This window comes from Fopius arisanus, unplaced genomic scaffold, assembly GCF_000806365.1.
Source record: "Fopius arisanus strain USDA-PBARC FA_bdor unplaced genomic scaffold, ASM80636v1 scaffold00003, whole genome shotgun sequence".
Taxonomy (NCBI): domain Eukaryota; kingdom Metazoa; phylum Arthropoda; class Insecta; order Hymenoptera; family Braconidae; genus Fopius; species Fopius arisanus.
The window spans coordinates 1673907-1699313 of record NW_011887742.1 but is presented as its reverse complement, the minus strand read 5'-3'; the positions used below and the strand labels follow the sequence as shown (position 1 = coordinate 1699313).

General features: G+C 36.4%; 4 protein-coding genes and 1 long non-coding RNA gene across 7 annotated transcripts in view; 2 read left to right on the top strand and 3 right to left on the bottom strand.

Annotated features, from left to right (window-relative positions):
* Positions 1–4627, bottom strand: part of LOC105269629 (multidrug resistance-associated protein 5) — a gene marked incomplete in the record, with an annotated part of 6708 nt that extends 2081 nt beyond the window's left edge. Inside the window, 8 exon segments of the mRNA XM_011310031.1 lie at positions 1–447; positions 651–1103; positions 1214–1350; positions 1944–2054; positions 2562–2710; positions 2811–2958; positions 3022–3195; positions 3466–4627. Of these exon segments, the coding sequence (XP_011308333.1) occupies positions 1–447; positions 651–1103; positions 1214–1350; positions 1944–2054; positions 2562–2710; positions 2811–2958; positions 3022–3195; positions 3466–4179 (2333 nt within the window).
* LOC105269637 (uncharacterized) lies at positions 4458–5942 on the top strand. Its single transcript, XR_892458.1, has 2 exons — positions 4458–4547; positions 4625–5942. It is a non-coding gene; the product is annotated as an uncharacterized lncRNA (long non-coding RNA).
* glo (glorund) lies at positions 5544–11593 on the bottom strand. Its single transcript, XM_011310052.1, has 8 exons — positions 11425–11593; positions 10462–10734; positions 10186–10329; positions 9356–9494; positions 7565–7743; positions 7042–7286; positions 6771–6890; positions 5544–6634 (listed from the first exon to the last, which is right to left on the bottom strand). Exons 2-8 carry the CDS (start codon positions 10718–10720, stop codon positions 6428–6430), a joined length of 1293 nt encoding a protein of 430 aa, XP_011308354.1. The 5' UTR covers positions 10721–10734; positions 11425–11593; the 3' UTR covers positions 5544–6427.
* A 112-nt stretch (positions 11594–11705) lies between these two features.
* Lerp (lysosomal enzyme receptor protein) lies at positions 11706–25002 on the top strand. Of its 3 annotated transcripts, none has more exons than XM_011310006.1 (11): positions 11708–11929; positions 12112–12322; positions 12581–12732; positions 12877–13151; positions 13269–13413; positions 13473–13621; positions 13698–13810; positions 14033–14277; positions 23416–23611; positions 23918–24066; positions 24710–25002. In XM_011310006.1, the coding sequence occupies exons 1-11, from the start codon at positions 11867–11869 to the stop codon at positions 24797–24799; spliced, it is 1788 nt and encodes a 595-aa protein (XP_011308308.1). In that variant the 5' UTR covers positions 11708–11866; the 3' UTR covers positions 24800–25002. The 3 variants fall into 3 exon arrangements, with proteins under 3 accessions (XP_011308324.1, XP_011308308.1, XP_011308318.1); XM_011310016.1 differs by lacking the exon at positions 24710–25002 and adding an exon at positions 24439–24614 and having other exon boundaries at positions 11709–11929; XM_011310022.1 differs by lacking the exons at positions 23416–23611; positions 23918–24066; positions 24710–25002 and adding exons at positions 20824–20880; positions 21262–21437 and having other exon boundaries at positions 11706–11929.
* On the bottom strand, positions 14287–21319 carry Tl (toll like receptor). Its single transcript, XM_011309993.1, has 2 exons — positions 21080–21319; positions 14287–18641 (listed from the first exon to the last, which is right to left on the bottom strand). Exon 2 carries the CDS (start codon positions 18607–18609, stop codon positions 15364–15366), a length of 3246 nt encoding a protein of 1081 aa, XP_011308295.1. The 5' UTR covers positions 18610–18641; positions 21080–21319; the 3' UTR covers positions 14287–15363.
* Positions 25003–25407: the final 405 nt, after the last annotated feature.

The following is a 25407-nucleotide window of genomic DNA, read 5'->3' as shown; positions in this document are numbered from 1 at the left end:
CCCTTGGCCTCTGGTTTTATTAATGTAGCATTTTCCCTCGGGGCCTCTTTCTCCTTCTGATGGAGAATCTTCGTCGGAGACTCCAGGGAAGTGGGACATACAGAGTTGGTCTCTCGGTCTTCATTGACACCGGATTTCCTGGAGCTCTGATTTTCCTGATCGATCTCCTCGGATTCTCCACCACTTGATGTGCTATTTGTCGAAATACTTCTGACCATTGCCGCATATTCCTTTCCTGCCTTCACCAGGTGCGTGTGCGCACCGAATTCCACGATTCTCCCGTTGTTCAGCATGTAAATTTCGTCGCAACGACTCAGGTACGATACCTGATGTGTCACGAATATTATCGTTTTATCGCTCAGGGCATGGATTATCAGGTTCTCGAATATGCACCTACCCACGTTGACGTCCACTGCGCTCAAGGGGTCGTCCAGAAAATAAATATCGCTGAAAATGGAATAGAAAAATTTTATGTGATTGCTCTAGCGCGCGGGGTGATCGGTTTATCAAAGAAATTGATCGATCCCTAATTTTTGATTAAAATTCTGAGATTTTCGATGAAAATTCATTGGCGGAAATCCTAAAAAAAAAATCGAAATCTTCGAATCCCGGAATTTTTCAATGAAATCTTTTTATTCTGGAGTAATTACCGATTAGCATAAAAAGCTCGTGCAAGAGCAATCCTCTGCTTTTGCCCTCCGGACAGATTGACTCCTCTCTCACCAATTTCAGTGTCATCAGCTGCTGGCAGCATCTCTAGATCCTCTTGGAGTTCGCACAAATTTATCGCAGCGTAATATCGCTGTGCATCGAAGCCGTTGCCAAAAATAATGTTCTCTTTGAAAGTGGCATTGATTATCCATGCCTGTTGGCTGACATATGCACAACTTCCGTCCCTAGATAATTTTCCTGTTGTTATCCGCAATTGTCCCAGGGCTGCTCTCAATAAACTGCTTTTACCACTCCCCACATTCCCACATATTCCAATCAATCGCTTTTTCGCAGCCTCGAATGTTATGTCGCTGAGAATGTCAATCCGTTTTGGTATTAATGGAATTTCTAAAGCCTCGTCCTCTGGGTCTGTCTCCTTCGATGAATTTTTTCTGGAAGAATATCTTTTTTATTGACGAATTTCTGGGAAAATCTCGCTCTGAAAATTTCGCTGTAATTGTAATGTAATGGAAGTAAATTTAAATATTTATACAATTATTACCTGCCCTTTCCATTTTTACGGTCTAGACTTCCGCCATCGAAATCACAACTGAATGTCCCATTTATAATTGATACAGCTTGATTTTTTAATATCGGTTTGTGAATGGAATAATGATTTTCCGGCATGCTCAGGACATCCTACGGAATATAATAATTGATCAATCCATTTATCCCCTATCAGAGAGAAAACTGCCGCTAAAAATTCTGATCGATTTCTCTGGAATTTTCATTATAATCCAAAAATTTTTATTCAACGGAAGTATTTGGTAGAAAATACCGCGTGAAAAAATAATATTTCAATAATTCTTTCAGTCGAATTTTTTAATTGAAAAATTCCATAGAATTTAATTAAATTTATAAAGCAACTGCAGTTGAAGAAAATTGTTAATGTCAAACAAAAAAAATAGTTAAGCTGACAGACAGAAATTCTCAGAAAAATTCTAACTCAATAATTCTTTTTGGACTAGAATTTTTCCAGAGATTTTCTCTGTTTTCCTAAAACAACCACATGCATAAAAAATAAAAAGCAAAATAATGAAAAAGCGTTGAGACATAAAAAAGCCTTTTGAGACATACGTGTTAATTTTCCACGCTTGCATTTGATGATCAGCATTCAATAAACAAGCATTATTCATCAATAAATTGGCACGTCATATTTTCCTCGAACGATAGAACATATGAAGTATATGAAGCATAGATTATTATCTTCTTAATTATATTTGTGGAAGCACCTTCATTCTAGCGAATGATACTCTTGAATTGACGAGTGTAGATGTTCCAACTTCGAAGAAGGAAATCATGTGGCGTATCAAAGTATTAAACATCAGTACAAATGGAAATGCCTGCAAATAAACGAGGAAAGATGGATATTTTAACGGTAAAAATATATCTGAAAACCCCAGGGGCCACCATATGAATAACACGCAGAGAAATATTCAGTCAAAACTACGAATTCACCCGACCTAATTACGACTAATTACTTTAACAACATTTTCACTACTCCCAATTTTCTTCAGTAATTTTCATTGAATTTTCCCCTCCGCGTATCGCATCATGTAATTACTCTCCAATGGCTAATGCTCCCGCACCAGATGATAGCGCTTTAACAAGAAAAAAAAAAACAAAATAAATAATTTCTAAAACCTTCATTCGTTTACAGGAAAAACTAGAATTGATCAAATGTGCTGTACCATCTCGAATGCTACCGAGAGCATGTTTCAAATGATTTCCATACATAATAAACACTGGGAAAGCCTGTAATTATCAATTATCCCAATAATAATTAAATTGTAACGACTTTCAAGATTTTTTAAAGTTCTAAATGAAGAATTCTAACGTCAGGGCAATACCTGCGCTGAAGTTAAATTATTTCCACCTGCCACATGCCCCAGGAAGGTGACAATGGCAGATACTAAGGTGATAGTATTCGAGAATGCAGATCCATAGCTTCGAGCCATTGTCATCTTCTCCAAGAGCGCCTTCTCCTTGCTCCTGATAGCTACAAAAAATCTTCAGTTATAAACAGAAGAATAATTAAAAATTGTATTTTCTAAATAATCAAATTAAATAAATTGTATAGATATTATAAACGGATGTACCCAGGAGATTTTCGCTGAATGGATCCTCCCACGCATACATTTTAATGAGTTTAATCCCATTAAGGATCTCATTAAACGCTGATATCCGATCATCCGATGCTTTAACACTCTTCCTTTTTAAGTACCCAATCAGGCGAGAGATGCAATACTGAATTGTGAGACAACAATTAATTTTTCAACTCAATAATTTATAGCTGTCATGGGTAATTACCTGCAATGGATAGAACAAGAGGAAGAAAAGAAATCCAACGAGTGCCATAGGACTTAGAATGCACAAAATATAAATGACAATTAATATCGTAACGACTGGACTTATGCAAAAAAGTGGTGAGTACTGGCACAAGTCGTAAATCTGCTGTCCATCTGCCGACATCATATTAATAAACTGGAATTCAATTCATATTAATTACTTCCTATTTTTTATCTCTGGAAAATCCCATCCCAGTCTATCAATTAATAAATCAAATTGAATAAATCTGATAAATTCCTTGAATAAATTCAATGAATGAATATTAATTACATTAATATAAATACGAATAAATTTATTAAAAAGAATCCTGAAAGGGTGTAGCCATGAAGAATATTTAATAAACCGATAAAATTTAATAGAAAATTCATGAAATTCTTTAAACAAGTTGAAACCGTGTTATCTCACTTTTCCAGAATCTTTGTTGCCGAGATTACTGGTTCTAATCAGTTTTCTATACATAGTAGCAATAAAGGCAGCCTTGAATCTCTGAGCAGTTCTGTAACTCATTATCCACGCCCAACACTGCAGCAATACCTTCAAACCATCCATTAAAAATAACACCAACACCCACCCAATACCCGTCATAACATCACCATCTGGTGATTCAATTAATTCAAGCATTTTTCTCATAACAACGGCTGATCCAACAAAGCCGAATACAACCGACATTGCTGTGATAAGAAGAGCAATGAGTGTTCTAGTCCGTATAAATTTCCACGTGACTCTTGAAAATGATGCCCCACTCAACCCATTTCTCACAACTTCCTCATTCCAAAGTGCCTCAAGCCTCTGTACATTGTAATCGCAGCAATCATACGGCGAGGACTTGGGTAAATCGGTTAATCCATTATCGCGATAAGCACGCCATAAATATTTCGTTAGCCAACATGAGAACAGCGTTGAGCACAATCCAGCATTGTCAACCGACGCATTATCAATCGTATCCGTTTTTCGGAATGGAATGAAATTTCTCGTTGCCGCACTATAACGCGATAATTTTTTTGACTTTCTGTATTCATTCTTAATCATCGGTCGTTTCGTATTGTGACGATTATCATCGTCTTTGTGTAGATTAAATCCAAATAATGAGCTGTTCTTATCAATCTCGTGAGATTCCATTTACAATTCGTCTCGTTTGCCCCTTCAATCGGATTCAATTGCACCGTCTCTGATAATTCAGACTTTCCTTTCAGAGAGATGATTCATCGCGAAATCACTTGAGTCTTTATCGGCCACTGTAGCACGGCAATTGGGTGATTAATATTTGCACTCACATGTGTCCCGCGTGAAATTTAAAATTTTTAAAAAGCACACGATGGAGACGGCGCAGCAGGTGACGCGATACTGACAATGATGATAGGGTAAATACTCTTCAATTGCTGTCTTATCACTCGGCGGTTCAAAGAGACCGTTTCACAATTAGGGAGAGGTGATGTAGACTATTGTACTTGTACTTGTTTTCGACTAATGTTTCTTATCAATTTGAGGTATATACATCGCTTTGATATCCAAGTGTTATCAATCACTGGTTAATTGATAAATTATGGCTTTTATTATTGAATAGAATTATGGGGATTCGCGAGACGAGTCAGCTGCTCTGCGATTACTGCTGTCAAACGTGTTTCAATTGCCTTTGAATTACGGTCTTCAATGCTGGATTACTCATCTCATTTGTTCGCGGTTTATCTACTTGGACTGTTTATTCATTTTCTCTTGCGGATGCTGTGTTAGTACTTGATAATTATACTCCTTTGTTTGGGTTCACGTCAAACCGGTCATATATCGGGTTCAGAGGAAATCTTACCCCATTTTTCTGCTTATGGAATTCAGAATTTCCCTGATGATTGTGTTATAAATTTTTTTGTGTAATTTTCACACGTAAATTTAATCGGAAAATTGTAAAAACGCAATTGACTCGTGAAGGAGGGGATGAGCTGTTTTATCGACATTTTTATGCACAACGAATGATTGTTTATACATTAGAACATTAATTATTCATTTAATTCACTCGGGGTTTTCAATGGGAAAAAAATGCGCGGTAATTTTTGTAGGGAATATTATTACGATTATTAATAAATTCAGTTTGTACAGTTTGTAGTTACTTTATTATCACGTTCCTTGTTTTATCATGAAAATTACAATTGACAGGAAATTTTTTTGTCGTGTACAGGTCTTTGTTGTTTTATCCTCAAAAATCGACTAGTCTGCCAACAAATGTGTCACCTTCTGATTCATATGTAAAATGCAGTAGATCGGAGTAGAGCAACTCCCCTTCAATTATCAATATTTTGAAAACTAGTAAAAGAAACTCGAAGAAGCTGAACATAATGTTCACAGATTTAAATGAGAACGCATGTGAGAAGAAATCTCTAGAAAAACTTAGTGATAAAATTCTTATTGGGATTCTATTGAAATTCTACAGAATTCTCGTTAGAATTCTATTAATTTTTCGATAAGAAAAAGTCAACGAATTGTAATTTTTCTGTTTAAATGAATCTCCCAAGATGTTATCTCTTAAATTTACTGAGTGCAGATTTTATAAATGATTTTTATTGAAAAATCTATTGACTTCTCCTCACCGAATTTATGAGAAATTCAAGAGTGCTTTAAAGGAAGGACAAGGAATTTCTCTTGAATTTTATCAAAAGTGAAATGTACAGCTTCTCAACAGATTCCGAAGCATCAATGAACGAGAAAAATCAATAGACTCATCAATAAATTCTGCAAATACTTAATCAATTACACAGATTGGCACTCAATGCGAAACAACTGTGGGAAAATAATTCACTCATCGATCATACAATAACCTCAATATTTCCACCAGTCCTAAACAATCCCAGAATATTGTAGTTGACATTAATTATTTTGAATTTGCATCAATATATCAGCAGATACATCCTAGTCTTGAGTCTGCAACGTACGAGGGAGTGTACATCATTAAAATTTAATAACTTTGCAAGCCTGAGAATATTCCAATACAAATGTTGCTAATCATAAAAGACAAACTACTCAGCATCAAATCACTCAAGCCAGTAACCTGTGTTTCAACTACAAAATTACTTTATTTCCATCTGTCATTTTGAAAAAAAGACGAAGAAAGTTCATATATTTCTCTCGCAATAGAAAATATTATGCTCACGTCGAGCATACGTGGACGTAATGTTGTCACTCATTTTTTTTTTCATTTATGACGAGAAATACATTATCCTTAATTATCTAATATTTAATGCACTCAATGTTAATTGTGGAGAGTTATCAGTGCCCTTGTTCTATTTCATGATTTTTTTTTACCTTGAATAGCAACATTAAATTGAATCCATTGCCAATTAATTCAACGACGATCTTGGTGAAGGGATTGGCTTCTGTTTCAAAAGCTATTGTAATTGTTACCGCCCAGTTGGCTGTTATAGCCTCGATTATTGGGAGAGTATCCCGGTCTGAAATTGTTGGCTAGTCCACCGCAGAAGTTTCCAATTCCTCCCAGGGACATGCCACCACCAGCACCACCACCACCAGCTGCCCCCGCTGAGTTCAGGAATAGTTCAATATATCTGTGGGACATGTGACTCTTGTCCTGAAATTAAATTTACACAAATCTAATGAATTAAAACAATTATTTTAATAACTATGTCAATTATCGTGATTTATCCGAAATTTCGACAGAGATTTGTGCAACTTTAGAATTTAACTGGATGATTAAAATTACAAACCTTAGACATGGCTTTGACAGCCTCTTCATGAGTAGCGAATTCAACATCAGCCTCTCCTGATGCTCGTCCATTATTCTCCAGGATAATTCTGATATTCACAGGAACGACAGGTCTGAAAAACTGAAAACAATCGTAAATACCAATTGTATGGGGAAGTGTCTAACGAATCAGCGTTGTCAGGGGAATATCAAATATTCATTCACGAATGTACAAGATACACCAAAAATGAAATTGTAATTCGAAAATATCATATTCTTCTAGTGAAATTTACCTCTGCAATATCCTGTTCAGTTGCTCTGAAGGGGAGACCGCGCATGTGTATACAGTGAACCCCAGAGCTTCCACTCCAGTTATCACCACCACCAACACCGCCACCAACGTTACCACCACCGCCTCCACCTCCACCACCACCTCCAGTACGATAATTAGATCCTTTCATCTCCATTCCTCCTCTCATTCCCATACCACCAGCTCCTCGGGATCCGTAATTATTGGAACCTCCCCAGCCATCAAATTCTGAATGAAAAAAATATCTCATAAATGATCAGACAGACAGGAAAATAAATAATTCTTCACTTCAAATTGTGCAAAAAAAAACTTTCGACAAAAGAAAATGTATGTGCTTTCCCTATTTTACCCAATAAAAAAAATCCTTGAATTTTTAGACATTGGCGAATTGATTAATTAATGAAAAAATACAGAAATGATATTAATTCTATTCATATTATAGTATTAATGAACAGTAATTATATGGTGAATGTCACTGAGAAAATATTAAATAATAAAAAACATACCTCCTCGATTTCTCGCATTCCTGCCATTATTATTGAATCGATTCATGCCACCGAAACGATCTCTCTGATCATAAGGTGCAGGTCTCTGATTATATCCCCCGCTCATGGGACCGCCCCGCATCTTTGGACCGATGCTAGCACGTACCTCGGACAAACTGCTCCGGAATATTTCAATGTATCTGTTGACATTAATCAGGATTATTTTCTATCCCTACCACTACGTAGTTGTCATTTTTACGTATAAAACCTCGTCGTTTATTTTGCTTTTGATATTACGAGACTTCGAGATAAAAACCACTCGAAATACGAAAAAAATTTAATCTATGAATTCTCAGCCAAAAGAGAATGGAAATATCTGTAAGATGACTGTAAAAAATTGTTCAGTTCTCAGGAACAGGATTGAATTAATTGAGGACGATCAGACGATTGTAAATAATTTTGATAATTATTCAAAAGCACGAGGTGGACGTGCCGTCATCTTCAAAACATTTTGCCATGAGAATGCAAACAAAATGGCAGTTTCCACATTTGTCCCACCTCGTATTTTTGATTATTCATTTTTTATCCTCTTTATTTCACTCTCCACTCGCTTTATCCTGTTTCTTTGAAATGAAAAAATTTGTCAAATCGTATTTCTGAAATTTCTGGTACTTCTTGATTGACAATTCACGTCGCAATTTCTTCATTTTTCAATGTTTTTTTTTCTACTCCCAGTCTCAAAACGAAAAATGATCATTCAACTAAACAGACGAAATCATGAAAATAGCGAAGTTCTGAAATTTCAATCTGACTCAGTAAATAACTCATTAATTCAACAAGGCGATTATTTCCCTTGAACGTTCATTCATTGAGAAATACAAGAACTCTATTCTCATTAAAAAAAATAACCACATAACTCGTCTTCTGTTTTTCACATTTTCACAAATAAATATTGGATATTATGGTGGCTTACTAGCTCTGCAGTGCCCACCCAAATCCATGAAGAGAATTTGTATCCGACTAGCCCAACCCGCCTCCCATGGGATTTGGTGACGATGTAAGGGGGTAGCTCCCGCCCGGCACCCACCCAGAGATATCAAGTCGGGCCAACAGTACTTTTTCTTTTCTCTATATTCTTATAACTTACAAATGTCCACTTGACGTTTTTATCAATTATTTTAATCTCTTGGATACTCGGGGTGTGAAGTCTTCGAATCGAATTTAATTAAATCAAGCAGTTCAATTCGAAATTCGAATCGAATAGTTAATAAACATTTCGAATTATTCGTCATTTTTCTATTTCCATATCTGAATATGTGGTTTTATCTTTCATTCCAGCGTTTTTACATAACAGACTGTAACGATCATTATGTAGATAACGCATGAAGAAAATTATCAGAAAATCCTAGAACTGTATCTAAGACTAGTGGTTAATTTTCTGCAGGAATTTCTACTTCTCATAATAAAATCTATCCAAGATGATGATAATTTTTATATAAAAAAAAATTCGAACAGAATTGCAATAAAATGAAATTCGCCAGGAATAACTCGAAATATCGAATATTCACACCTCTAATATTCCAATGTTTGAAAAAATCCAATGGAAAACTTGAGTAAATAAGTACCAAATTGAATTTGACTAGCAGTTGAAAAACCCACTGTTACAAGACAGCAATAATTCAAATGCCTACCTGCACCAGAATATGACGCTCGAGGAAAAATAAAATGAAAAAATTATCTTTCTGTTTTTTTTTTCATTTTGATAAATCATAATAAATAATACCCAAACCCATTCTAGCATCAGTGCCCCACCTGTGTCCTATCTTTTCCTTGTGTTTCTGTAGAGCGCGCTCCGCGACATCTTTGTTAACAAATTGAACGTAAGCCTCCCCAGTACTGCGGCCCGTGAAGTCTGTTGGTAGTGAAATCCCGTTCGGCAATATCTCCAACCCTGACCCACACATAATCAAACATCCATATTGTAGCGAAATAGTTACCCATTAAGAAAACATGACAGCTGCAAGGAATTTTTATTAAAATAAGACAGCCCATCCTGGCACTCACACCATAAATCACCATTTGCATTGCCTTCATTTTTTTTAATGCTTACGAATTGTTGCTCTCATAAAGAGCAATTTCAACGCATTGATTATAGTTAATTTATATGAAAAATATATAGAGAATAATCAGGTGTACGTATTCTAACAGTCTGAAAAATACTGCAATCAGGAATTTTAGCTTGTGGGGTAATGGACAGTCGTCTTACGATGGAACGAGTATTTAATACTGTTTATGACTCGTGAATGAGAAAAATATATTGAAGAAATTGACCAGAGAAGTGATAAAGTGAGATGAGTGGAATTTAACATTTTCTCGATTATCCATTTATCGTGAAATCTATCGATTTTTTTTTAGATAAATTAAGAAGAATGTCCGATTCAAGTAATCTGAGTTTATCATTTCACTAATCAATTGTTTCTTTTTATGGGGATAAAAACTTCTGGAAGGTTAAGACGTATCAAATTCATTCGGATAATTTGGTGGCCCCACTTTTTTGGATTCAATTGGTGCGGAGGCTGCATAGGAGAAAGAAATAATGAAACCAAAATGAAAATCTAGAGAATGCAGAACGCTCTTCATACCTGAGAAGAACTGCGCTATTTCTTCTTTTGAACAACCGAAGGGCAAGCCTCGCAGCCTGACGCAGCCATCATCCATGACGTTCTCCAGATTTAGTCCACTCCTCTTCACAACCCACTCCATTTCGCCTCTTTTTGCCTTAAAAACTGAATAATAAAAAAAAAGTTATTACACCGGTCTTCATCTTTCAGTCTGTACAGGGGGGAAAATCAATTTTCCTCTCAAATTCAGATCTTCTATTTATGAATTTCATTATAATGGATTAAATTGCTAATCACCTTCGATATAACGATGGCCCATGTGATCCCTGTCTCTTTTGCACGCCTTCTCGATGTCCTCCTCGCTCTCCATTTCGATGTAAGCCTCTCCACTGGGTCTTCCCTCACGAGACATAGTCATGTGAATGCCAGCTTTCCCATGACATATCCGACAGTCGCTGAAGAACTTGAGAATCTCATCAACGGTTGTTGACCAGGGCAACCCCCGCAGTTTCACCACGCACCCCTCATCGTCGTGCTCACCGCTACCATTCGACATCTTAAATATTATTCCTGCAAATAAAAAAAGGTCTCTCATTAATAAATACTACCACTATCACTAAGGAAAAGTTGTTTTTTGCAATTTATTGACTTTTTGGGAAAATTATATGGGGACTATATTGGGGCTATGATTAATTCAATTTCTCAGTGGAGTTGTTACCCTTTCCCTATCTGCTGTTGGAGTACATCAAACCAGAAGGACGAGAGATCGAAACGAGATTCCGAGATATCGCACAAAACCTGATTTCGCCGATTAAAAATTACAGTAACGAAGCAGTAAATCTAGATAAATCGAATTTCCACTCTCTATTAACAATCGATTTATCCAAAAAACGATTGATTATCAATAAAAAAAATCAGAAGCCCTTTTTTCTACCTAAACCCATCCTCATCAACATAAATCAATAATTAATGAAAATTTCATATTCAACTCACTTATTCTTCTCTCCCCAACGATGAAATATAAAATTCAAAAAATTCCCAGAGAATCTTGAAAATTCAGACCTCCCGAATCCCTCAATCTCTCAAATTCCCTTATAATTAATTATAAATAAACAAAAGAATAGATCCCGACATAAAATCTCAACCAATCTGCAACGCATTGAATTTTCCAGTGGACGCTAACCATAAAAATCAATTCTCCCTCCGACAATTCAAGCGAATTTTCGAAACTATGAGTAAAAACGTAATTCTTTCACTTACCGTTGATTCTCGAACTGAAAATTCACTGGCGATGCAATGGGAAATTGTAAAAACGGGGTAAAAACTGGATTATGAGTGACAAGAAACGGGTGGATATGCAGGAAGAAGTCGATCAAGATTCGGGAAAATGGCGACTGGTTAGCATCTTAGTAATGGCGAAGTTCGGAAGTGACGCTTCCCTTTTTTTATGAACCTGGCAACATTGCTCATACCTCAGCTGCATTGCCAGATTTTTTAGCGGCAAATTCAAAGGATTTCATTGGTGCATATGACGTTACCCTAACCAACCTCACACCACTGAGTTTGTGGTCAGCACTGGTGCAAGGTACAGTCGTAACGGAATTCTCATTGCGATAAGCCGGTTTCTCAGTAATGTGTAACGAGATTCATTCAATTGTTTATACATCTAGTTCCTAGATTCTGCAAATCATCTCGAATTGAAATGCATCGACTATTAGTTGTAGCTGCTTGGCTCTCGTGTCTTGTGACAATTGGGGAATGTCTGGTAATTATTGGAGCTTTTTGTTTTGGCTTTATCGATTTTTAGTATGACTTTGATGTTGAATTATTGCGACGCATTTTTCCTGCAGATTATTTATGGCGTATGATTGCTCGATTGAGGGGAGATTTTTAAGATTATTTTCAGGTTGTTGGGTGGAACTTTTTTCAATGTGGTTATATTTTTAGCCAGTGCAAACACCATGCGAATTTCGACAGCCATTGACTGATGTGTCATTCAATTTCACGTCGCTCATAATTCCCACGACAGATTATGTTCTTAGAAATGATATAACGAATGAGACGCTGAAGTTTCAACTTTGTCATGAGCTTCATGACGATTGCAATGGAGGTACCTCTGCTGCTTGTTTGGAAAATGGAAAAGAGCACATTTCGATAGGTATTTGTTTTATTGATCGTAAAAAGAGCAATTTATTTATTCAGATTTATTAAGAGTGTGTGGGAGCGATTGAGAGAAATTTAGGCGTTCTGGAAGAAAATTTTATTGAGTTCTTCGACGCCTGGGAATCGTTCTCGTCCTTTTAGTAGAAATTAATTTTAATAATTAGTAAAAATTAATTTTAAAATGGAATTTGATATCTAATCTGTTATCGATTTAATTCAGCAATTATTTCTACATTCGCTATTCGTTTTTCAGGTGCATACCCACCCCAACGCATTACTGAAAATGGTAGCATCATTTTTCGATTTAGTGGCGATACGTGCCTCAAGGATAGACCATATACTCTCAGTGTTATCACCCACTGTGACTTCTCGGAAACTGATAATAAACCTTTTCTTTTTCCTTACGTAAGTACTTAAAATATCAATCGAGCCATCAATTTGAAAAGAGACACTTTCAATAATTAAATAAACTGGGGTTCCCCTGTTTTTTATTCTATTCAAATCAGGAATTTTTGATCATCACAACAACAACTGTGTTTATATTTGTAGACAAAAGGCCAGTGTGACCTCTTCATCTCGTGGAAAACAAAATTGGCCTGTGGATCGCCTCCAAAGTCGGTGGATTGTAAAATAAAAAATGCTGATGGAGATGTCGTTGATCTGAGCCCTCTGCAAAGCCAAGTGAATAACTATGTGATAAAGGGTACAACTAATATCACCTCGATTATTCTTAACGTATGCCACTCGGTGATACCTGGATACGGGGCTGTGTGTCCATCCAATTCGGGGATCTGCCTGAGGAACGAAAGCACATCTATCATGAGGTACCACAATAATTATCTGGATTAAATATTGTTTGTCGAATCCGTCTTCCTTAATGCGATAATAAGAGGAAAATCTCCAGTATAACAAGTTTCATTGAAAAACCTTTGAATATTCAGTTATTCAAATCTGGGAGATGTACAGCCGCCGCAATTGATCAATGGCACGATAGCACTACACTATAACGAAGGAAAAATATGTGATGACGGTAGTGCAGACCATTCGGAGGCTACAATTTACCTCATATGTGATTTTAAATCACAGGTAAGTTTCTTTCTTTTCTTTTCCAATGAATTTCGTGTGACGGATTTTTCTGTGTCCAGAATACCTTTCCAGTTCTGACGGACTCCAGTGGCTGTCATTACAAACTCCTCTGGAAGACTGCTGCAGCCTGTAGTGATAAACAACTTGAGGAATACAGTCGGAAAACAGCCAACCCTTGCAAAATCCGTGATCCAATCACTAACTTTGAGTAATTGAATTCTACTTTCATTTTGTTTTACTCCTCATTTTTTTTAAGGCACTCTAATCTTGTAATTTTATTTCAGGTACGACCTGGAAGACCTCAAACGTAAAGAGATCATTGTCAAAAGTTCCAATGAATCCTTTAAATTAAGTGTTTGTCGGCCTCTGACGAGTAAAGCTTGTGAAGATAATGCAGGTAAAATCATTAATTAATTAATAATAATAGATTCTAATATCTTTTGTACTTTAAATATGTTTATAAATAATATTTACATAAAATAGATAATACATCAGTATGAAAATATTCTGGAATTCAATTTTTGATGAATTTTCTTTTCTTCTCGAGTTACGGATATTTGGAGAAATGTTTGAAGTATTCATTTGTGCCATATTCCAATGAACTCATTTTTTATTCTAGGGGTTTGTCGATCGTCCAATCTCACTACGTTCGGTCTATCCAATTCTCAACTCCTGTGGTCCCCAGCAGGACCATATCTCAATTACACAAACGGTTCAGTATGTGAAAATGGAAATCGACGTTATTCCATTATTCAATTCACCTGTTCAAAAGAAAAAGAGACGGACCCTTCGAAGATCACGATAACTGAGGAATTGTGCTCCTTGAAAATTCAGTGGCCTACTCCCCTCGTGTGTGCACCAATGGTGAGTCAATTTATTTTTTCAAATTATTCAAATCTTTATTCGTTCTAAACGCATTGTACAAAATTACATTAAAATAAGTTAAAATACTCGTGGCTGGGACCAGCAAGGTAACACGTACTTAAAAATCCTCACTTTCTCTGAAAATTCCATTGAATTTCGAGTGAAATTCTTCAAAAATTCTTTTGGAATTCCGTTAGAATTCTCGCGAATCATCGTGAGTGGTCAGTAAAATTTCTCGATTTCTAGAGTTTTAATAGACGAGCAACGGAATTTTTAGAGAAAGCCTTTTTATTTGCTTACATTAATTATTCACTCGGTACGTAAGTGGTTACGGTTACCGAGGGTAATTGGCATCCATTAACGCTACTATCGTCCGGTGACCACGTCAGTCTTGCAATATATAATATTATACAACATTCTCACGCTACAAACAAATACAGTAGACTCCCGTAAACTGAATGTTTCCATCTCAAATTCGGAAACGAGGGGAATTTATCTTTCGGCTTTATTTTTCCCGGAATTCAATTCCTCACCGGACGAACCAATGGATTGTTGGGGGAACCGAAGGATGCGCGAAAAAAGAAATTGAGATGTGTGACTATAACGGGATTCTATTGTAGTGCAATTCTCACAATTAAAAAAGACCCTTACGCTACGTCCTGAGAATTATAACTCACGTATAGATACACTCAACCAAAACAGAGATTCCGAATTTCTTTGGTGGAACGACGAATTCAAATCGTGAGAGCATTATATTATTCGGCAATTTTCATCCTCTCGAAAAAGCTCTCACGAGAAATTCCTCGGTTCCACCAGATTAAAAAATGGTAAACCATTGATTTCTATTTACAATATTTTTCATGCATAACTCGCGGTTAAATATGCAATTATTGTTCTTCCAATCAAATCAGGCGTCAATTAGTTGAGATAAATCAATTGAATTCAATATTGATTCTCCCAAATTTTTATAAAAAAAAAACGCCCATGGTGTTCTATAAATTCATGAATTCATATGAATAATTTTGGAGATCAATCGCGATTCATAAAAACCAAAATAGAATACCACTCGACCATTTCTCTACTGACTCAAACCGTCGTGCAGTGTAGCTTCTCAATTTTTCCATTTATCTTCACCGAATCACAAATTGGCGCACCATTACCCTTAGCCTGTTCACTCAAGCAGTCATTAATAGCATTTTTGCTCGCCTCATTCCCACCACCGACAAAAGTCTTAATGGTATCAGCAGGTGGTGTAGACGCAGCAGTCGTTCCCAAATTCTCCTTCCCCCCGTCAATCAATTCGCTCTTATCATTAGCAATAACGATGGTAGGATGCTGACTCTCAAAGACAGATTGCCGTTTCTTATTCCTAACGAGATCATCAGGATGAGGTAAAGCATATTTCAATTTCTGCCAGAACCAGGGATCACCCCACTTGACATAAGTATTCATCGTCAAATAAGCCTTGAGCTCGGGATCAAGATCATCAACAGGTCCAATCTCCCCATAAAGAATGACAATAACTCTAGCTCGTCCCTCACTCAGTGCCTGATTGTGAGCAGTTCTGAACTCCATTTTTCCCCATACACTTTCCAAAAAATTTGGTGATAAAACGACAATAGTACGTCTGGAGTCTTGAACAGAGCGAGCTATCTGATTTGGAATCCACTCACCAGCGAGCCAATCACGAAAATGAACGCACAATTTGAAAGGCCTTGGTCCCTCCTCCAACTTGGTTATCAAATTCTTCACGACGAATTCCTCGTCCTTGTGGGAATAACTGATGAATGCGTCGTACAATTTATCCTTATCCAGCTCAGCTTCAGTGACAAACCACAAGCACCACTGCTTAGAATAAAGCCACACTTTGATCTCACGTTGAAATCGATAATACAAAGCAGCAATTATCCCAACAATCACTCCAAGCAGAGCTATTCCAATGCAAACACCGATTATTCCAGCAACAGCTAGTGGACACATATCTTCAGGTGTCATTTCAAAGATAGAATTTTCTCCTGGGTATTTGCACTTCACCTCCTGCAGCTCAGGGATGTCGTTTTTCTTCGATTGTATAAAACTCAGGAATTCCCTCGCATCGCAGTCGCATTCCCAGGGATTCCCCTGGAGGCTGAGATTTCTCAGCGCTGAGGAGTTGACGAGAAACTCGAGGACAGGTTTATCCAGTCTCGTGAGATTATTTGAGTCCAGAGTCAGAACCCGTAGGTTTTTTGAAAGACTAGACTGGGATAATTCCATTATCTCGTTTTTCGAGAGAGACAGAGCAGTGACTGCTTCGTATCCAGGTTGTCTCATCGATGGCATTTTTTTCAGAAAATTGCCATTTAGGTTCAGCTCGATTGTGAGACCCCCAGGGGCCTTCAGAGATTGAGGAGCAACCGTCAGGCCTTGGTAGGAGCAGTCGATTAAATACGCTCGCTTGCTCGGCTGTAACCAGCACTCACACTTTCCCGGACAGGTTGCGTTGTAGATCTCTGGGTTTTCTACTAGACATTTCAGGGACTTGGATTTCAAGTTCTCGACTGAGAGGTTCAGCAGTCCACTCGGCTTCTGGCATTTCAGCTTCTCCATCTTCAAGTGAACGTTGTTCTGAACTTTAGGATCCATATCACCTTCTCGATATCGCAGAAGATCGTAGATATCGCAGTCGCAGTTGATGGGATTATTTTCGACTGATACAATTACCTTCTTCGGGTATTCTCGGGGGGTTGCAAATGCCTCGGCGTAGGTCAATGATATCAGCTCTATGCGGTTGAATGATAGGTCTACGTAGAGATTTTCTGATAAGAAGAACACATCTTGAGCGTGGAGGAATCTCAGGCTATTGTATTGAAGATCCAGGGTTCTGAGCTGTGGAGCTGTCGCCCAATCGAAGAAGATATCAGAGATATTGTTGTTTGCCAGATGTAGCTCCTCGATTCTCGTGCAAGGGTAGAACGGAGATGTCAAGCGATCACCCTCGATGGATGGGCTGGGATTCGATTTTAAAGTCAATAGATTCGAGGAAAATCTGGCGATCCGGAGATTCTGGAGAGGACGAAGACCATCTGGATGAATTGTTTTCAATCCATTTCGCTCAAGATTGAGGACTTTGAGTGACGATAGGCCGTGAAATAAATTCCCACTGATCTCTGTTATATGATTTCTCGATAAATCCAGCTTCTCCAGGTTGTGAAGTGTCGAGAATAATCCAATCGGTAGTTCCCTGAGCTCGTTATAACTGAGATTAATCGAGAACAGATCCTTACAATCTTTAAAAATACCCCGTGGAAGGCTCTCGATATAATTCCACTCCATACTGATATTCCTCAAATTCACAGTTCCAGTGAGCAAATCCTCTGGGAGGTACACCAATCTATTCCTTCGCATAGTGATACTCGTGAGATGCGTGAGACCAGCGAAGAATTTTGAGGGAAGAGTCGTGAGATTTTGTTTATTCTCGAAAAAAATAACATTTCGAAGAAGACTGTTGTTCGAAAACAGCCCCTCAGGTAGAGAATTGGCGGTGAAATTATTCTGCGATAGATTGACAACGATAAGATTCTTCAAAGGTGCAAAAATATCTCGAGGAAGTGTTTGCAGATTGTTGGAGTGCATATCGATGGATCTAATCGATTTAAGTTTATCAAAACTATGCGGTTTTATCTCGACGAGTTTATTACTCCATATATTCAAGAGCTTGAGCTTCTCCAAATTTTGAAATATCGCGGGTTCGATAATCTCCAGTTTATTGCTCCCCAGCTCAATGGACTCCAGATGAGGTATGTCCAGGAAGCCATGAGGCAGCTCACGGAGATCATTCTCCCGCAGATTAAGAAGAGTTAGATTCTGCAGATCATGCAGTAAATCAGCGGTGACATTCGTCAATTTATTCCTCGAAAGAACGAGTGTCTCGAGGCTCCTGAAATCCGACAGTGTCTTCCTGGTGAGGGTCGACGACAAATTGTCACTCAACTGCAGACTCAGCTCTTTGACATCATTCGCAATAATCTGTCTAACGATGGCACCCAGTTTCTCATTCCCAGGCAATTGGCACATTCTGAATGAAATAACGTCAACATCTCGAATCTGTCCTTCTCTCCCGAGATAAAATTCCGACCAATTCGGTGAATTGTAACAATCAATCTTCACCCAAATGTTGGGTCTGTAATTAACGATGAACATTGAGTCCGATGAATTCGTTGAGCACCGAATCTCGTACTGATTCTCTGGAAGATGATCACAACCACCGCAGCCTCTGCCCAGAGGACATTGATCGGCAGAGCTGGGGGGTATGGCGATGACAATAAGTACGAGCGACAATTGTACGAGCATGATGACAGTTCCCTCCAAATTATTGTTGTCAGCTGCAATCGAGAGAAAAATAAATCAGTTGGATGACGAAAGGATCAGCTGAAAGCTGTTGCTATTTATTCTTTGAATGAATGAGAGAAAAAAAGGGGGGGATTAAGGGAAACCGGAAGAGATGAAACAGATGGGGGTTTCAAGGTTCAGAATCGCTTCGTCTTTCTCACTTTTCGCTTCTCCCTGTGGCAGGATAAAAATCAATTTTGGAACTCACTTAGGGAGATGGTTCATTGAATCTATTTGAAAAAGAGATTAGCCCGATAGGGGCTCAGCTCTATTGAGATCGGTTTGTATGTAGGGTATACCTGTCCGTCAAGGCAAATGGTTTCATTCAGGGTGTGTATGTCAGGGAAATAACGATCACTTCGATAAGATGGGAATTCTACGGAACCAGGACATTTATTCTTTCTCGTGTATGATATATCCCTTTGTTCGGGTATTTATCGGCTGTTTTGTTACTTCGGAGTTTCACTTCTGTCGATGGAGCGTATTGAAATGTTTGGAAAATCTTGCGCTTTTTGTATGGATTCTATTTAAATTCTATTTCATTTTCACATCAATTCTATTCGAAATTGTGGAAAATCTTCTCCTAGGATTGAATAGATTTTAATTTCTGCAATTTATTCCGCTGGGATTTTTCTTCCGGGTGATTTTGACCGTTAGAATAAGATTTTTCTTTTATTCGATTTTATTATGAAGAATGAATAAATGTGGAAAGGATTTTCGTTGAAAAATCAAATGGAATTTTTTAATAAAAAATCGAATAAAATTATCCCGCGTTATCTCGTATTTTTACGGACAATCGAACGGCTAGATGTCAATCATGAGATTTATGCAATGAGAGTCATGCTATTAGCTTTCCCCAATAATGGGTTTTCCCCTCAGATGAATGATTAAATCCTCCGGAATTTCCCTGATTATCGCAGACTCCAATTAATTATGAAAATCCGAAATTCTTCACAAACATTTTTTACAGGATTGATAGAAAAAAATAATCTGCCAGTAAAAATTCCATTAAATCGACTAATAAACCTTTTATAAAGTTCAACATAAATTCATTGGAATTTTTTCTAAGGGGCAGGCTTTCTTCACTTAATTTTCTTACATGCGTGAATTTGAGAGTAATTAATATTATAATTAATGAGTGATCAATGCGTGATCAATGGGCGAATCCTCTGGGATTTCCGTGATTATCTCGAGGGATTTCTACCGATATATTCAAAACAATTATGAAAACCTGAAATTCTGGGTAAACACTACAGAATCTGTCCGTCTGGTGGATATTTAGTATTCCACGTAACAACTGGACAATCAGAGATTCATGTGTGAGTGTCTCATACCGCGATATTCCGCGTTAATAGCCCAAGGACAACCGTCCATCCAACAACTTTCCTCCAGCATGAATATATTTTATGTCTCACTGTATTTTCCTTGTGATATTCCTCGATTTTTCTCGTTAATTGTCGAAAATTTGTTTAATTTTTAAAAATAATTGAGAACCCGGGGATTATCCTGATCAGGTCACGGAGATAATGGGATAATCAAGGTTTATCATCCGATGGAAATAAATTATTTGTCCGTGGGTGTCATAGTTCATAGAATATCTAGTATTTTTCTCTTTTCGACGCGTTTATTTGTCGAGTAGATTCTTCAGTTAATTACCGTAAATTACTCCGAAGACTGAGCAATTCCACGGACTTCTCAGTATCGAGTACTAAACAGGTACTTGAGCATGAGAAATTTTCCCTGCGAATGTTTAATTATCGAGTGCATTTTTTAGTTAATTACTCGGAATAAATTGCCTAGAAGATTGAGTAATCGTGTACAATTCGTTTCAAGGAATATTTGAAATGGGACAGGACATTTGTGGAATCATAAAAATCCAACATGAAAACCAAATCAGAAAATGATTGAAATTCCATTAAAAATACTTCTCTGAATATTCATTCAATAAAAAAAAATCAAAATCTATCGTTTTTTATAAATTATTAAAAACATTCAAATAAATTGAATTGAAAGATTTTTTTTCAAACGCATGATACATTGCCATTAATTTTTCCAACATTCTTATCCTTAAAAAAAATCGCCAGTTGAAGACTCGAGATTAACAACTAGCACGTGTAATAATTTGCATTCTCCGTGGTAAAAAAATCCCATTAAAATGATTATTTTTGCATCCAGCATTATCCCGATAACTACAGTAAAAAGAATGATGTCATGACCGGTGATAACACTGCGGTAAGTTTATTATTTAGAGTCTCCAGTAATCTGCGGAAACAGCATTGTAGGTTTCCACTCTAGCCACTGAATATTCTCCCAATAATTAATTATCGATAATAATTCAAACATGTGCTGGCTTTTTAACGATGACACGAGTATCCGATGAAAATAAATTTTCACACACAGATAAAAAATAATTATACAACTGGTTACTCACCAACTCGTGCAATCACTGCAAAAACTCCTCCTAGAAATTAAACAACTGGATACTCAGGATATTTACTTAAATTAATGGAATTTGTTTATAAAATTATTTGGTAAACTATTCAGTGGTGTTCATTGGTACATCATACGAATTATCGAAAGGCACTTTGAAAATATTAACATGTTTTTCACTAGTGGATAATATCGATGTCCTCACTGACGTGCTCACACAGACTGGAACTGACCCGAGAAGTGTTGGCCTTTGCTACATGACAATTTCCCACTCCTCTCGTAAACCTCTCCATTGAAACCAAGAGGGGGAAATTGTTTAAACGGTAGAGGATCGAATCTCCCGCCAAAAAAATCGAAATAGCATTAAAAATGAGGACAATTAACAATTTATTTATTGAATCGATAATAATCTCATTCAATTCAAGAATAATAATTAAAAACAATAATACAAATTATTTGAGTTCTATTTGATATTTTTTATATTTTTATATTTTATATTTTTTTATTTTCCCCCAGATGTCCAAATTATTCGTTATTACAAATTAGTCAATTATATGAATTCATTAATATAAATAATTAATTGATGATGCAAAACGTTTTTAATTACATAATTAAAAGAAGTGAGACAAGCAAGAGGAAAAACCGAGATAAATAGCTCATAAATGTATCAACAACTCTCCATTTTGTTTTCGTATTATACAAAAAAAAGAGACGAGCCAAGATGTTTAAAAAACGGTGATTCCCTTGAATAATGAATAAACAGTTAATTTTAGTACGAGTATATGGTGTATATCATGGAGTTTTGAGATTTCACTTCCTGCCAGACTTCTCTGGAAGCCCCAAGTGTCTGGACCAGTGTCACATGGCTCCCAAAGGATTATCATTATCTCTTTTATAAGGAAGACCTTTCTCCTCGGAACTACCAGATATAATAGGAGGGATTTGCGTTTCCATTGCGCTGCACCTCATCTGGAAAATCTGTTGTCCACATGGAGTGGAATTGCGGTGTCCACTCCTGGGAAAATTTGATGGGAAAATTTGACCCGTGGCCAACACGTGCTAGTTGCCCAGATTTTCGACTGGTTGTAAAACTCAATGGAGTCAATAGTGCACTCTATATATATTTCCCTTACCCAAGGGGTCGTAAAATATGGTACCCTCGGTCAAAAAATTTCTCCTAAATAAATAAATTTCCAGGACCGAAAGAGACTGGGATTTCTCCTACCTGATAAGATAAACAAATATGAAAATACAATAGTCTATATGAATATCCAATAGTTCCATAAATACCCATGATTATTAATGAATTTTACTCCACGAAGAAAAGTGTGAATAATTGAATTAAAAATAATCGATCCCGGATTTTTCCCTCGGTTTATCGTGCGAGGGTATTCCCATGAGATAATATATCATATTCGAATGAATGATTTCGTGGGGTCCGAGGGACGCGGTTATATTTGGAAGGAAAGATATCTTTAATGAGATCAGTACTAAATCTTGTACATGCAACATCTGTTTATCTCTGACTCTAGTCTCAACAAAACTCCTCACATCCCTTCACTATTTTCAGTCCGCCGATTTCCTTCTTCCTAAATAGAGAGAACAGAAAGAAAATAGGGGGATGAACTGAAAAAATGTTGATGTTATCACGAGCACACTTGGTTGACTCCTCAGGGTTTTCCAAAATAAGGGGTCGACAGGGTTCATTTAACAATTAATTAACAGTATCCCCAGAATAAAATAACTAGTCTCACGGGACTTTTCGAAAAAGAGTTCAGGATGCCCTAAAAAAAATAATCAGAATAATAATATAATAATAATAATAAGAACGATAATATTATATTATTATTATTACTGAGCTAAAACTACAATAATTAATTGATTAATTATTAAAATTTGTCACATAATGATATCGATTAAAAAACATTGTATGCCGTACAGGAATTTCCTAGTATTTTTGCAGTTAGAGTTATTCTAATCTTTTGTCGTATTTAAATAAATCAAGTTTTATTCATCTCGGAAATAATTCCAGTGGCGATAACTTGGGCAATGTGTTTTCTTCGACGCCCTCGAAATGACGCACATATCAAATAACATTTCCCTCGTGTACTAGAAGCATTGATAGTGCACAGATATGAGTCATTGATAATATGACTGGGGATCAGGATTTTTACCAGACGCAATAAAATAATGGATTAAAGTAGCTCTGCCCTTATCAAAAATTCAGACTACCGAAAATTTGAGAAATCTTTGAAATTTGAAAAATGGAAATTCAATGGGGTGCGGAAATTTTCCTGTGTGTTAATTGACTCGGGGTTATGGAAATTAATATTTCAGAATTATCCACCCCAATCAAATGAAGTCTCTTCAACTTCTCCTCCAACGACGGCCAAAGTAATTTCAACGGTGGCACCGCAACCAACACCAAAAACAACCAACGAAATCAGTAATGTTAATAAGTCCATGACTAATCACTCGATTACGACTGATTCATTAAACGAAGGCAAAACTGCTGCGGCGAGTACTTCACACGGTAAAAATCATTGAACTCCAGTAATTAACCGATGAATCTCCATTTTTTCGGCACAATTAATAACAATCCTGAATACTATAGAAAATATCTGCTCAGAATATTTTTAAATAAAGAATAAAAATTTATTATTTATTATTTGTTCCGAAGGATTTCGTAGTTTTTGTGTGAGATGTGGGAGAATATAACGGAAATTAATCGTGATCACTAAATCATTGATTGCAATGATTTATAATTATAATAATTGAACGCAATTAATTATAATCAATTTTGGCATATAAAGGTTTTTTAATGAATATTGATTTTTAGGTGGACTTATTGCATTTTTCGTGATTTTGATTGCGTTCGGTCTTGTTTGTGGGATTTATCTTGCGAATCCCGTTCGCAGATCGAATTTATATGCTTCCTGCAGCTCTATGTTCCTTCGTAGGACCCCAGCTCGTATGGCATATTCTCAGGTACAATTATTCCTGATATATCAATCCCCTAATTGTACATGCACTCCTTCTCCTTTTCATTTTTATTCAAAGCATGAGAAATTTTCGTCAAAAAATCTAGCGAATTCATTTCATTTATTTATTTGTATTTTTCACTCAGAATTATTTCAATTTATAAATTATAAAAATACTACATTATACGATTTGATTTCAAGATTAAATTTTTTATTATTTTCATTTTTCAAGGATCGAATCGCGAAAATCAAACGAATTAATAGAGTCGATAAAAAAACAGAATGAATTCGCAATTTTTTTACGAGAGTCTTTCATCCGCAGAGCCTTCAATCAGTGTGCACATGCTTAAATGTTTCTTTGGTTTCCTTTTATTTTCAGGAGTTGTGAACGAAAGCTAGGCTGGACTCTGAAGTATTATTTTTGGTTGTAGATTATTATTTTCTCGTTGTATCACTGACTTTAGACCCATAGAATTTTTGTTTTGTGAAAAAAAAAAATACGCCTGGTGCTTATTATCCATAAGTTTTTGTACCAATATATTCAGTTACATTCGATTTCGATGTGATTTGTTTCATCCCCACCCAGAAATCCTGTGTAATTACCTGTGTCAATTGAACAATTGAACTCCATCGGTGATGATTGATTTCAGGTGAATAGCGTCGAAGAGACAAATTTATTGCTAGACACTCCAGACACTTGCTGTCAGTCCGACAGTGACGATGATTTATTAAGAATATAAAAAAAAAAATCCATAATAACTCGTAACCACTCGAGAAATGAGAAAACTAGTGCACTACGTACCTTAAAAGAGATAATCCACTGTACTAAAGTATTTTATTGAATGAGTGTTTATATTTTTTAATGCACGTTGACTACTACAAACTACTATAAAACTTTAAGCTTTCCATGAATTAATCAATAATAAACTCATTAAAATTGAAATGTTTTAAAATGATTATTAACTCATCTAATTAATTCCCAGATTGCACCCGAATTTTTGTCCTATTTAATTTTTCCCTGGAATTCTCTATTTTCAACGACGAGAAGTCTTAAAATCTCATTGCAATTGCACGATAAAAAATGCAACAAAAAAATTGACGCAACGTGTGACGGAAAATTCACAACAAAAATATTCATTCAGCGGAAAATCCTTTCCCTTGTCACCTGCACTGAAAAAAAAATTCAATCGAGTCAATACATAATTTAATTTGAATTTAATTTGAATTACTAAATCAAAATTAAATTATATAATTCAAATAGAGAACTTCTCCAGTTAATTATTTAACGTAGAATTCCTATTATTTATGATTTTCTCACATGTGGATGAGAAGAAGAGGAATGTCAGCT